The following is a 15407-nucleotide window of genomic DNA, read 5'->3' on the forward strand; positions in this document are numbered from 1 at the left end:
CACACTATGTAATATTGTTAACTCTGGATTTAAAGGGTCCACTCTTTCTAGTGCTAGAATTATAGAGCAAGTGATCCCTTTATACAGCAATAGATTTGAATCAATTATCAGGGACGTGAGAATTCCCTTCATATTCCTCAAAATACTTTTAAAACATTTCAAATTTCCTGTGCAATGATTTTTGGGTGATCTTCATTCAAAGAATATTGCGCTCGTGGGTTCACACCGAGGGAGCAGTGCAGTCGTATGGTCGACCACTCCCACTGGTGCTCATGGTGCGCAGCCATGCTTTCCCTCCCAGCTTACACTCAGTCTTTGGATTCAGTCCCCCGACCCTGGGGGCACACTTACCCGACAGTTTGAAAGGCAGGGAGGCGACGAGAGGGTCCGGTATCCGTTGTGGGTCCAACGGGCTGCCGAATTGGAAGGGACGGTGTCCGAAGTGAAACGGATGAAATGCTTGATGCCCTGCGGAGGAGATAGAAAGAGGCAATCGATGAGTCAAAGGCGCTTCAGTCGTCTTTGGAGATTTGATCCATCCCGTGGATCTCGAGCGATTCAAATTTTTAAATTACGGATATACAGGGTGTCCAGTGACCAAATCAATAGGCAATTATGCGTGATGTCCATGACAAAAACTATAAATGGTAATACCCACGCTTTAATACAAAACTCGACTACCGACCATGGTTTCAGCATATTATATCATTTTCATGGACCTTGATAACCTGGAATTACGCATTAATTTTTCTGCTTTGATTACCTGAACACCCTGATATATGTCCCACCAAGAAGCGATTAAAATCACGCGGTACTTTATGGAGTGACGGAAAAAAACCAACATCAATTTTTCAGGAAAATAAAGGCCCTAAAAATGATATTATTGACATAGTGGCATTTGTAGTTTTTATCATGGGTATATCATTTCTACCAAATCAAGCTTGAAACGATTTTACACGTAATTTACATTATATATAATTAAAATAAATAAAATTATATATTATGTAATATATAATTGAATTTTTAGTTCCTTGAACTATGATATACGCTATCACGCTATATTTTGCCAGTTCAAATCCAAGTTTCCCTAATTTTTTGAGGTGCCACGTGAGGGACTCGTTAATTAATTTTTAACATCTCACATAAAAAGTGTGAAATGTCTATTACAAAGTGCAATTATTTGAATTAGGAACATAAAATAATGCATAAATGTTATATTATTTGAAAGTATTGAAGTATTTTTATTTGTTTTAAATTCCTATCTATCGCAGTAATCACTTTAGATTATCCTGGAATTTTTTGAAGTTTCCCTTGAAAACCTGGAATCATGCATGAATTTTTCTGATTTTTTTATTTGACACCCTGATATATGTTTCTCCAAAAAGCCTTTAAATTTCAACGTTTCTATTGCACACAATACTTTATCAAATGACGGTAAGAGATGCAAAATGATTTTTTTTTAGGAAAGTCAAGTTTGATGATCTGAAATTTTCGCAGGTTCTTTTGGCGATGCTCGTCTAAGCATATAAAAAATGAAAATGGTATTAACGTAAGGGTAATCAAGATATGTACATAGAAGTGGCGCAATCGTCGGCTACTATGGCTTGAAAAATATTTATTTTGAAATATAACGTTTCATCAGTCAAAATACGTATTATATCGTTAACTTATTTTTAAATATAACGTTTCATCAGTCAAAATACGTATTATATCGTTAATTTGAGTTTTGTGAGAAAGAATTTTTAGAGAAAACAATGGATTTTATTTATGAGGGTAAAACTTCTTTTTTAAATCTGAGTTCCGAAATGTTATTCTGAGTTACTCCATTATAGGTGAATGGAGGAGGAATGGAGTAACTCCTGCTGGGACATTTTTTCTATAGGTTTTTGCTCGTTGAATAACCGCTAGAAATTGCTCACGGTTGACTAGAAAACTCCTCTGTCTTATTTAAATCTTATTCTCTCTTATGTGTGTTTCCTTAATGTATATTTTGTTGGTGCTATGATGTTTTGAAGGAAAAAAATTCGCTTAGCTCAAGATTCCTATGCTGCAATAGTTTTCGGGTTAAATGAATAAATTCATGAGTACATACAAGATTCACTCGTTAGAACTAAAGCGAGTTTTTTTTTCAAGTGAAAGCATCTAAACTAAAAGTGTAATTTCCTCATTTTTTTCTTTTAGAGTACTTATGTCTTCAACGATACACCTCCGTCTCCTTAGCATTTTCTGAAATATTACATCTTTCGAAAGTATCTTTAAGGGCTTTGTTATAACTATTTTCGTCAATTCAGCTTAATGCATATTAAAAAATATTTATGAAATGATGTGTTGGCAATTTTGTTAGAAATAATTTCTGTTTGATTGTTTACTGTCTTTGATGCGTTGAAACTCCAGATTTCAGGTAGGCCTACACAATTCACAGTTTTCTATGCTACGTCTCATAGGGGGTGGATCTCATCCGAAGTTACTTTAGATATTGGTGACTAAACTCATTGGTACTTGCACTTATCAGAATCTCAGCCTCCTTCGGAGAGAGCAAACATGACAGCGATAAATAATGCGGATAACTTTCAACTTTACATCGCTCCATCTTCATCGCATTTCCATCTAAAAATAAATATATCTTGCGCATCAGTAGCGTAACTATGGAGGATGAGGAGGATAGATCCCCCAAAGCCTCAGAGAAATTAAAAAATAATTTAAAACTATCGTCTAGATTTGACAAATTATAACTAAAATCTGCTTAAATTAAATGACCATTTATTAATATCATGGCAGTGATAAGAATCACTGAAGACCGACCCGTGTAATTTTTCAAAAATGTCCACCCGAACCCCACGTTGCCTGAGAAGGGGGCTCGCCCCTCCCAGGTTCCCCCACCCCCTCCAAAGCATATTCCTAGTTACGCCACTGTTGCGCATATTGAGGGTCACAGTCTTTTTTAGAGTACATCCACCGTAAGAGCCTCTCTCACAGAAAGAAAAATTAGCATAACCCTTTAAAATACTTTCTCATTCATATTCTGCTTTTATAGAAAGAGATCACACGATAAATTTGTCATTTATCTCTGGCTTTTCTGTGAATTAATGAATTTTGGCTTTGCTAGAAATCATTTAACTAAATCATTATTGTCAAAAGAAATACTATTTCGTTTTCCCCTAATTTATTATTTAAGACATTTTTAAATATATTTTAATCCATTTGGGCCATTTAAAGTTAACGATAGCGTTCAATATTCACCACAACCGTTAAGTTAATAAACACCTGTTTCTCTCATCGGTCGATGAAATTTAATGCTATCTATGCATTTTCATTTAACAATTGAGGGATGGTAGTGTTAAATTTATGTTTCTTGCACTATGAGAAGGCTTAGTTTTATGAAATTTTGAAATTTGATTCCTTATCATTGTATCTTGAATCTGTAGATGAACTGAAAATCTTGTATTTTTACAAGCTCTTTGACTATCGCATATGTTTCTAACTTCCTGTTCTCCATTTTCTGCGCAATTATGTACTGAAATTCTGTGTACTAATAGGGTTGTCCTTTTGAAATTCCGGAGGGAAATCTTATAATTTAAAGAAAATCTGCTACTGATATTTAAATGGAACATTTTTTACAGCGAGAGTTTTTGCTGCAGGATAATATGCAGTGTGCCTCTAGAATCCATTTTGATTATTGCACGGGAGTGATTACTCTCAATTATTACTTATCGAGGTAAATAAGCATTGACAGGGCTTCATTTTTTCTTCAACAACCTTTATGAACCTACGATCCCTGGAGTAGACGCGTAAGACCAAATGGATCAGGACTCACCAGTGGCGTAGCCTGGGGGGAGGTCCAGGTGGTTCGGATACTCCCTCCCCCGAAAATCAAAAACACAATGAAATCAGAAAATGTATCAGAAACTAAAAAAATTGTAAATTTACGAAAGATTTCTTTGCTAAAATCAAGTTTTTTTCGATTATGAAAAGTGATAAAATCAGTTTAAAACCCTGTACTTGGTACCTAGTTTTTCAAAAACTTCCCCCCTGTTTTTGGACCCCCACTCCCGAACAAAATTTCTGGCTACGCCACTGAGACTCGCTCTGTAATAAATGTTCTCCGGTCGTGGAAATATTACTATATATTGACCCAAAATGTTCAAAATTGGTATACGATGGTTTACAGTGTTATAGAGCGGAAAATTGAGTATAATAATATCGGAACGTTTACTGATACCTAAAATGAATATGCATCATAAAAACGTGAGAATATCTCTGACACCTTATCTCATTTATAGCCCACAAATCCCCACTAGAGATACCGTTATAGCGGATTGCATTCATATGACAGCATTGTCATCAAAACATCAGGGTTAATATACTACAGCACTTTTCTGGTTTCTGAGCGTTGGACCAGATAAAATATGAACAACACATCCTCCTACTTTGGCTCTGATATAAATGCATGAGAAAATGTGTTTTTCATCACCTTGAAATGACAGATGAAACCACGGTCGATTGTGGAGTAATATATTAAAGCGTGAAAAGTATCATTTTTTGTTTATATTTTATCATAGATGCATCGCATTTTCACCACGTCAAGCCTGAAACGATTTCATGCGTAAGATCGAGGTTAAAGTGGCTAAATACCAGATGACTTGATGGATCTGATGGGCTTATCTCGTCGATAGCATTTTTTAAGGAAGAGATTACGTGTTATATTTTCCCTTTTTTAATGTCTCGTCTGTGGGTTCGTAAATTTATGTTTGGATAGAAATTTCTATTGAAGATTTTATTTCATATCATCAAACACTAGATCGTACCAAGGAGGGGCAGGTTTCACTATTTCTCTTAAACCTATTTCTTACTTATATATATTCATCATCATCATTAGTCAACACTCCTACGATCGGTTTGACGCGCGGCCATTCCTTACCCTTCTTCCCACTAATTGTCCTTCAACTATCATTTCCATCAGACTATCTTGCCTCTCAATGTGGACAATTAAGTTGTCCCGTAATCTTCTTTAGGTATATCGGAGTTTTTTTTCTTTCCACTCGTCCTTCTTAGCAATTCTTTATTACTCAATTGAACCATTTTGTCTTCATAATTCTTCGGCAACACCACACTTCGAATGTTTTCTGACTCTGCTCCTATCAACGTCCAAGACTTCCTTACATAGAGTTGCATGGTCGATATGTAGTAGTACATATGTTACTATTCTATTTTCCAAAGCAATGTTAAAGTTCGGAGTTTATTCAATGCTGGCCTCGAGTTCACTTAACTGTGGAGCCAGTATGAGAACCCCTTCATTATTTCCTCTGAGAAGCAAACAGAACATGAAGAACATGATAGTGCAAAAGGGGATCCTCAACATTGTATCTAAATGTGCTGTCACCCACGGCGCATATAAGAGGGTTTACAGAACTCGATGACGAACAAATTGATCCGGTTTTGACGGAGAAATAAGACATAATTAGGAGTTTCAACCGAAATTTACATTCATTTTCTTTATCAAATCTATAACTCTTCAATACTATTCCTTGCATTTGCAAAAACCATACTGCAAAATATTGGGAAAAAGTGAATCGAATTGTACTCATCACTCATGTATAAGTGCCGCGGACATTTTTGAAAGCGGATGAAAATGCGGCGAAATTGGCAACAGAAATCAGTCTTGTATGGGATTTAAATAGTCCTCCTCCATGAATAAAGGTCCAAGAACATGGCGGTTTAGCGATATATCTGTTGTTGTTTCGCGCGCATTATTTTCGGCGGCGCCACTAGTAAGCTCTATCTCGTTCAGTATGACTTTCGCCATTAATCGCAGCGGAAGTGGTAGCTTTAGTTAACAATTGTCTCGAATGCGTTAATTATGTAGTTTATTTGATTTGTTGGTCCAGTCAAATATAATTTCGCGTATATCCTCGTGAAAAGTGGAAATTGATGACTGGTAGCGCCGCGAGTGGCGATTTTGAAATACGATTTTAATGCGCGCGGAGTGTCAGCAATTCTAGCAATACTTGAGTATCCTAGAGTCGTCTTGATCATAGGCAGAGTCAGCATCAAATATGGAGGGCCATTACCTGGGTTGCAGGGGTATGGAAAAATTCTCAGAGAGTAAGGGCTATAATTCCGTGTGAATATTGTTTGAATACCAAGTTTTACCCATTTTGGTACATAACATTTCGTATTTATCCTTAACATCGGATGAAGAGAACAATTTTATACATTAAAGAAGCTTAAAAATAGAGGATAAATAAATTGTCAACTTGAAGTTTAAAATAATTTTTAAATATTAATGTTTCATACAGAAGAAAATGTGAAAACCATTCATAGTAAAAGGTTTACAGTGATGGCAATCACATACAAGAATACAAAAACCGTTAAACTAATAATTTAAAAAATTGATAAAAGTTGGTTGCAGATCATTTACCATGGGCTATAGGGTTTACTGGATTATGTTAATTGTGTGTACTAAATCCTAACTAACTGGTGGCAGAAGACAGGTAGAGTTTCATAGAAAGTTGATGGACAATTTGTGTGAAAAAAGTTTAAAATGACAATGGGCTGAAAAAGTAAAATAAAAGTAGCCAAAATTTATCGATGACATAAATTTTATCTCGTGCAATGCTTATAATTTACAATTCAAATTTATTAAATTATAAAACAAGTACACAAGTTTATTCATAGTGGATATGAAATCCCACCCAACTTTGACGGCCCAACAGATTTAGAAGAAGAGAATAGAATTTACTTCTGTGGTATATATGCTTACAATTATGTATAATTTTATGCAAAGTAGTCGCTACAACTCATCGGAATGACGATCTTCATGAGGTCTTCCCAAATCTTCCATAATTTCTATTCTTAAACTTTTTACCTTTAGCTGTTGGGTAAAAATATTTAGGCAATCGAATTTTGAGTTTAAATTTTAAAGACAAAAGGGTTTTGGAAACTCTAAAAACAGACTCTGACAGAAATAGAGCTGCAATGAACTACTCCTTTTTGTAGCTTTTTATTTCCATGTTCTTTTTTCCATAATATCCATCAATGTTAAATTTATATTTGAGACAAATACTTAATTTTCCTCATAAAGGAATCACTGGATAATGTTAATTGTGTACACTCTTATATTTTTATTTTATTTCAATATTTGTTCAGTAATAATTTCATACTATTTTATTTAGAAATGGTATTTTTGTTCTCATAATTTTTACTCATTTTTTGTAGTATAAAGACAATTTTTTCGATTGTTAAATGAGCTACTATCGTTTCAAACTCTTTTGTAATGTACTGCCGAGCACTGTCTAATTTTAGCTGAATGACAACCCCTACAAAAGATTTAATCTTCTAGCGTACCCAATTTACTGTTTTTCTATGCATTTATGAGTAATTCTGGGCAGCAAAATAAATATCTTTATCTTTTCTTTTCATATTTGATATTATTATGAATCCTCCCTCTGAATTCACCACTGCCCTTGATACGGAATATGAAGCAGGTGATCGCTTCCGAGTAAGAGCGTCGCGACCGCTCACCCGGGAATGTGGTGCAGGTGACATCGCCGCACCCTCGCCGCGCCTTCTTCCGTCCCGTGTCGAGTGGACCGCTTCCGCCCTCTCTTCTTGCTCCCTCGCCAATCCAGAAGTTCTTCCCCCTTCCCTTATCGATTGGCCGATCGAGCGGCCAACTTCTTCCTTCCTGCCATGCATGAATCACTCCGCCGACTTGTGACGCACCAGCCGCATTATCCGCGCGCACACAATGTCTCCGAATTTCCGACGGGCGGTGCGGAGGGGGGAATTGTGTTTAGGGTCGGGGGAAGCTGAGGCGTCGACCGCCTTCCGGAGCACGTGTCACCGAATGCCATGAATTGGGCCGCCTATTTCAGCTTTTGCATGTTAACCTTGTTATGAGACCGCTCCGCTAAAATCTGAGCAAACAGTTGCATTTAGTGTGCATCAAAGGAGTGTGATATAAATTTCTTGCGAACGCGATAAGAAGTAGTTTTTTTCTTCTCTTTTTATCACGTATATTATCCTAAATTTTCATATTACGGAGTCCAATTGTGTAAATTCATGCTTCATATGTTCCAGAGGGCAGTAAATTTATCATTGTTATTAGATGCTCTGGTAGTTTCTGGTTTTTTCATGTCTGATAACGGCATCATTTCATCAGGCATGAAATAACGCGATAGAATCCGGAGAAGCCTTGATTATTAAACGTAGATGCAGTAATTTCAGCTTTTGTGCGACTGCTGCGCTATAATCGGAGCTTATAGGTGTGTTGGGTGTGTTTCAAAGGAGTGGCATGTACATTTCTTACGAACGGTTACGCGATAAGAAGTGTTTTATTTTCCCTTTTTATTTAATACATTACTATACATTGTCATATCACGGAGTCCCATTGTATAAATGTATGCCTAATATATTCCAGTGGATAGAACCAAAGAGAAATAAATTTAGTATTATCATTATTATTATTATCATCATCATTATTATCATTAAATTTTCTGATACTTTCCGGATTTTTTCATGTCTGATGACAACAGTTTCACTAGAAATGTCACCTGCATCTTCTGCCCATGAGATGGCGTCATCAGGCATGATACAACGAAGTGGAAACCCGGAAACGGCTTGAATATTAAAGGTTAGTACGCCTATTTTAGCTTTTGCGTATTAACCTTATATACGACCGCTCCACTAAAACCTGAGCAAATAGAGTAAAACTCGCTTTAACGGTCAGACATGTAACGTACGGCGATATGATCGCCTATGTTAATTTCCCCGCAAGATCGAATGATACGAAATCCCCGCTTTTAAACACTATTCTAATGTCTCTAGGGGAATTATTTCCTCTTTTAGAAATTACGGCCATCTTCGCTACTGAACCGTTCCTTACCTTTCCTCATCCTCACGTTTGTCCATCACCACGTGGTACTACTGTTGATCTTAAAAGCCTTCCCATTGCAGCAGTTTGATGGAAAGGGTGGTACGATGGTTAGTTGCCACGCATTTGTGGAGTAAATAAAAGCGATTCACGGAATATTTGCTGGGAATCCCGTGCTTTATCGGGCGAAATCCTTTATTAGGGGGTATAAAAAATGATGGTACCTTGAAATTCGTTGTAAGCGAGTTTTACTGTAGTTTAATGGGTGTTTTTCAAAGGGAACATACATTTCATGATAGGGTTTCCACGATAAGTAATAGATGCTCTGATAGTTAACGTGGATAGTTTATAGGCGTTTTCCCTTTTTATTCTCTTTTTTTCTATTCAATTCTTATTTATTTTCTATTTCCAATTTTATACACTTTGCCATTAGTAATTAGTATTAAAAAATCTTTTCCTCCTTTGTGTGATTCTATTTTATCAATATTTATCAAGATTTTAGCTCTGAACATATAAGGTTAATATGCAGATACGTAGGTTACTTTCTTTCTCGTCATGCTGAGGTACCTCATTATTCTTTTTTCGCCAAACTATAAAATTTTCTTGCCAAGGAATTAAAATAATACCAGCTTATTCTCATACCTTCTAGGGTTACACCAAATTTGTGAAATTCTTTCATCCCCAATGATTCTTTTTCTCTTCATAATAATGTTTAGTAATCTTTTCTCTAGAAATAAAGTTGCAACTTTCTTAGTGTATTTTACCTCACCAGCCGCTCTTAGAGTGTTTAAGCGTTTTTTAAGAAGCGGTGAACCCAGCCTATCTCGATTGATTTCCTTGCCTTATTGCAAAACCTTTAATACAAATCCTATTTCTGCGGTAACGATATGCTAACCCGTATGTATTGAAATCAGGTGAAAGTAATGGTAATACAGGCACATCCTATTTTTGCCTCTAAAAATTGCAATGGATATCAATAGAAAGTGCCTACTACTTTCGGATTTATAATTTTTGTTGTAAGAGGCTAACTATGAGGATCAATTTCATAGAATATTCCTCTTTTTTCCAAAATTCCGCGCGTTACATTGAAACCTGTTGTATTTAAAGTACTTACGGCGGACATTTTATGAGCAATTCTTTTATTCACCTTTTGGAAGTCATTCAGACAATTCCACAAATTAAGAAAAATTCTCTTATTTAGTTGTCACGGTTATCAATGTAAAGTTATTCTTTCAAAACCTATGCTATTTAAAAAAAAATTAGGACATGAAATTGTTTTCACGAAAAACTGCTTTCATCATTTTAACAAAGATTATTTCGGTGCAATCTATCTTTTTTGTATTGTTTAGCAATGTTGAAATTTAGCCATCTCGAAATGTTCCATCCGTCGAAAAAGTCCGTATTGAAATTTAAGCTCAACCCCTATTTCATTGACTCTCAGGAATCCTGTGAAATGCGGTATTTTATCGCATGCTGACATAATCAACGAACTTTTTTTTAGAAATATGCCACTTATTTCATCCGAAGAACGAGTTTTTTTTGGAATTTCGTTATGATGGGAGATGGAATTCCTATTTTCGTTCCCATTTCCATTTGTATGAGGTCCTCTATCCTCAAATAGTATCAAAATGTCTCTTGCTCCTTTTTGTGAAGATTCTAAACTTCTGTTATTCGTATGAAATTACCATGTGAAAACTAAGAGTTTACTAATATTGGAGATTGGATGGTATTTATTATTAAATCTCATTTTTCTATTTGCTATTTTTAGTTTATTTTCTTTTATTTTAATGTGTTCTTCTCATATCTGTCTTTTATCTTCCTTCGAGATCAAACAGCCAATATGGTGTTTTTGTATTTTTTTTCTCTTTTGAACATCAGGCTACGTTTACGTCCTTCCGATTAGCTCATGTCATATCAATTTTTATCAATATGCTAACGGAAGAGAAGATGAATTTTAAAGCAAGAATTAGAAGTAGCTAGCGAGAATATTAAAATGAGGTGCAAACAAATACGATAATTTCAAGATAAAAAAATTATGAGGATTTATGTTCAGTTTAAATCGTATAAAAACTATTTTATTTAGATTTGGTTACATCTTTGGTGCTGAGATTTGTTATCATTTACGATTGCTCTGAGCTCTTTTGCTGGTTTCATCAGAACTGTAGCATATGAAATGCAAATAAGCAAATATCCCAGCGGGTTAATACTTATGAAAGTTATCGAGGAAAATGAGTATCCTAGTCAACGATTTTTCTTAGTTTTCCTCTTTCATATGCATTGAAGATTATCCGTACAGAGTATAGATCTACCAAAAACAAGGCCAAGGACTAAGGAAGCAGAATTTACATCTCTGAATGTAAACAATTATTATTATACGTGATGCGGTATGTGATGGAATGTTAAAAGCTTTCTCCGTCACCTTGTTTTCCTTAGGGTGCATAGAGTAGGCCCATTTAAATAAATGTCTGTAGTTAGCAGTGAGATTGTTGCTTCAATATTTTCAGAAAAAAACCTGAAAATTTCATATAAAAGCTTTAGACTAAAATAAAATAATGTATCAAAATAAAAGTAGCGGGGATGCATCCCGTATAGAGCATCTGTGGTACGTTTGCGGTTCTGAGACTTATATGTTTTTATTTTCGGCGGCTCTTTTGTACTGTTGTCAAATTTACATATATCTAAAGTAGATGAATTGTAAATTAAATTTATGGGAAAAGAATTTTTGGAATCAACGATGACTCATAATTTTCCTCTTTCTTATGCATTGCACATAATCTGTAAAAAGTATAGATCAACCGTTCAAAAGGCCAAGGATCTAACAATAATTACACATATGTCAAGTAATGCATAAAAATAATCAATATATATGCTGTAATATGTCGGGGGATGGCAGCGCATTTTTCAATATAATTTAAATAACTATAGAAAAATCACAGAATGTGATAGGAGAATGCAACTGTGGAGGACGCTGAACTTCCGCTAGACCGGTCTTTCGATAGCCATTACTTTTTTAATGCTTATTCTGTAGCCTTATATTTTTAGGGCTTATAGTGAAGCCACATGTAAAATAATTTATTCGTCTACCAATGAATTTTTGGCATCAATGAAAAACACCGAAAATAAATTTTAATAAGTCACGGAAAAAGTTACGGGGACACGTCCCCTTTAGAGTATCTTTCTTACGGTTCCAGTGCTGAGATTTATTTGTTCTTTTTACGACGGTTCTTTTGTGCTCTTCTACTGAAACAATTAGAACAACATTGCATTTAAAATATTAATAAACAAATGTCTAAGGAGACGGATTCTAAATTAATTTTATGGAAGAAAAAAATTTCAGAGTCCACGGTGGTTTATGATTTGGTAATGATCTGTACAAATCCAGTTGGGAAAGTGATGCCAATATCAGTGCTGAGGAAATCGCTTTGAAAAGAGTGAGTATCTTGTTTACCAGACATCTCTCCGCTGGGGAAAAGACAAAGCTCTCATGCGCTTGGGATCCCATGGAGACCTTCCCGGCCCCGCAATCACCCTGCTCACTTGTGCGCGCTCGACCCTAATTGGAAACTGGGGAGATCCTCGGTGGAACACAACTGTCATAAAAGTATCGCCATTCGGGGAGAAATGGGGCGAAGGCAAAGGAGAGATTGGCGTCTCTCCTCCCGGGGCGCGCTGGTGCGCCATGCATCAGCGTTGCACTCCCCACCCACGCCGCTGAATCTAAAAAAGAGTCATAAAAGAGGAGGAAGACATTGGCCATGGCCTGGCACTGGGCCTACTCTCTCTCCCCGGCTCTATCTGGCTTCGGCTCATCTTCCCTCGTCTTATCCTCTTGTCCGTCCACTTCCCCTTCTGAGTCCATCCGCAACGACTATCCGCTCCACATAATAAGATTCCGAGCACTAGACCAGGAATCGCTTTCCAGTAGGGAATCCAGTTACGGGTCACTGGCGTCAAGCCTATCAATCATTAAACTTGTTCATTATATCTTTGTGGGTGTGCTAGTGTGGCTAAAAAAAATGCGGTTGAGGGAAGGGAAAGTTTTTCGACGCGTGACTTTTCCTTTGCCAATCAGCAGACAGTAGGCTTGGCCTAGCGCTTTGTTAATTCAGTCGCTGTCAGACCTCCGTCATGTTAGCATTGTGAATATGCTGGAGGAGCACTGTTGCCAAACCTCACGTGTTCTCCATGCATGACTATAAGCATTCCTTTCGTCAACGGTGCCGCATGGTTGCTGACAATGTCGTGCTTCTGCGAAGGGGTTATCCTCAATACCTTCCCAATCAGCTGGTATTTTGTCTCGGCACGGGGCCCTAAATTATCTGAGGCAGCTATGAACATTTGACGACGTTAAGGTAGCTCATTCTCTCTCTCAATACTACCCCTCCCCCCATCAGCGAAGTCCTCCGATAGTTTCCGGGCTCTCACGAAAGCTCACCCGCAACATAATGTGAACAGATAATAGTTCCATGAGTTACTTGAGTCAGATACTTGAGAAAGGACAGTATTGTGCCTTAATTTGCATTCATCTCTTATCTAAAAACAATGGTGGAACACTTCGCCACAAGGAGTGGATGCATATACATCATAACTTGTTAAGCTATAAGTAGCATTATTTACTGATAGAACAATATCATTGCTTTACTACCGTATAGCAATTAAAGAGACAACCTTCATTTAATAACTCAATTTGCACAGCATGTATAAAATACATTTCGCGTTCAATTCAGTCTTAACAACGCAAAAACTCAAAAACATTAGCGTCACAACTGATTTTCGGTTATCATTTTTAATTATAATTAGGCTCCAGTAAAGATTTTTACCCCATTTGCAGTTTGGTACAACTAGTTAAACTCTGCATAATCCATATCAACTATAGACAGGGCTCAGAAACCAACAAAAATACATATTGAAAATGATTTTTGCGACATAATATATAATAATTGAAACGACTATCAAATGAAAACTCTTAACGTGAACAAATATTCACATCAAGTTTTTATCACTCACGTATGTCATCGTACCTACCCATTCAAATTCCTCTCTAATTCTTTCTTTCGAAAGAAAGAAGGGTTGAAGAAGAAATTTGCGGTTCTTTGTTGTAAGTGCAATATTGACGTCGACAGCTTCACTTGCTCGAAAATACCGTATTTTTCCATGAAAGCTTATCATAACTTATCCGTATTACATTATCATAACTTTAACGTTAGTTACCTCAAAAACGGCTTACAGGAATCCCTATCTATTTTGACCATTGGAAAGTGCGTTTTTCAAAAAATGTTTGACCAAAGCCTAATCAAGTTCTTTTTACTAGCGCCGTGGCGCTTTGACTACTTAAAAAGGTAAAAATAATATACTCACTGGTCTTACTCCTCGGCTCCCGCGGGCCGTCCACGGTCACCTTGATGGCCTTGTTGTATGTCGCCACTTGCGGCGGCGATGAGCTCACGATGATGGTGAGTGAAAAGCTCTTCCCTGGGATGAAAGAGACAAGATCATTAGTGCTTTGTGGAGACCATATTGACCCTTTAACAGCGGAGTTTTTCCTGTATTTTCTTTTGTCATTTAATTAAAAACTACTTTGCCGAAGCATTCAGATAAACATTTTTTTAAACTCCGTTGATTCGTTCTCGTTTGAGGGGGTGTGCCCATATGGGCACGGTAGCCTTTCCGTGCACCGGTCTGCAATCTGCTGAAATATTATGCATACCTTCATACCTATAATTTTTATTGCGAGAAACTATATATATTTTTTTCATTTACCCAATATACTTCATTTATTTGTCACTTTGAGGTAAGTTCAAATCATTTTACCTCATTTGTTCGGTTTAAACGCTTTTATTTAGCAGTTCAAGGAACACATCAGTATAAAACTCCGTTTTGGAAAGAGTATTTGAATATAGACACACATTGTAAATGAATTAATTGACAAAGTAAGTCCCATATTACTGGAAGAGTCATTAAATAATAGATATGTTATTTACTATTGTCGATTGATAATCAGAATTGTTCTGAAGACAAATACTGACGTCACACTAAGCATATTTTGAGCGCTTGGAGGAAAAAAATTATTCGTAAGCACATTGACGTATATCACACGGGACATGTAGATGACCCCTCCCATCATATCTTGAGTCATAAGACATTCTATGATGGGTGTTACTGGATGGCGAATGTCGAACACGACCACCAGGTTTGGGAAAGTTTCATCTTCGTTTCGAAAATTCTTGTGCAATACATCGCTTAAAGGCTAGCTGCGGCATACATGAACCATAGTTTTTTATGAAGATCCAGACATTTACAAATACAACAATAAGGAGGTTGCTGAATATGGACCACCACCATTTTTTCCCCATCACCTCTGATATTTTCCCCATGTATTTATAGTAGTTAAGGAACAGTGCTGGCTGCCTAACTTGTACCATTTTTGTGGCAAAACGTGAGGATCTCGTGACACTTATGAGTGGGTGTATCCCATGGCAAAAAGACAACGCAGTCACCACCAAATTGTCATTCCATCTCAGAAAAACAATATTCT

At 36.5% G+C, this 15407-nt stretch overlaps 1 protein-coding gene across 2 annotated transcripts in view; it reads right to left on the reverse strand.

Moving 5' to 3' along the window:
- The window catches only part of LOC124171021 (segmentation protein Runt-like), a 91149-nt gene that overhangs the window by 30408 nt on the left and 45334 nt on the right, over positions 1-15407 (reverse strand). For both annotated transcript variants that reach the window (XM_046550158.1, XM_046550156.1), the window contains exons 2-3: positions 14231-14344; positions 352-468 (exon numbers count right to left, since the gene is read on the reverse strand). In XM_046550158.1, coding sequence (XP_046406114.1) covers positions 352-468; positions 14231-14344 — 231 coding nt within the window. The remainder of the gene's footprint in view (positions 1-351; positions 469-14230; positions 14345-15407) is intronic.

The sequence above is a fragment of the Ischnura elegans genome, chromosome X, assembly GCF_921293095.1.
Source record: "Ischnura elegans chromosome X, ioIscEleg1.1, whole genome shotgun sequence".
Lineage (NCBI taxonomy): Eukaryota > Metazoa > Arthropoda > Insecta > Odonata > Coenagrionidae > Ischnura > Ischnura elegans.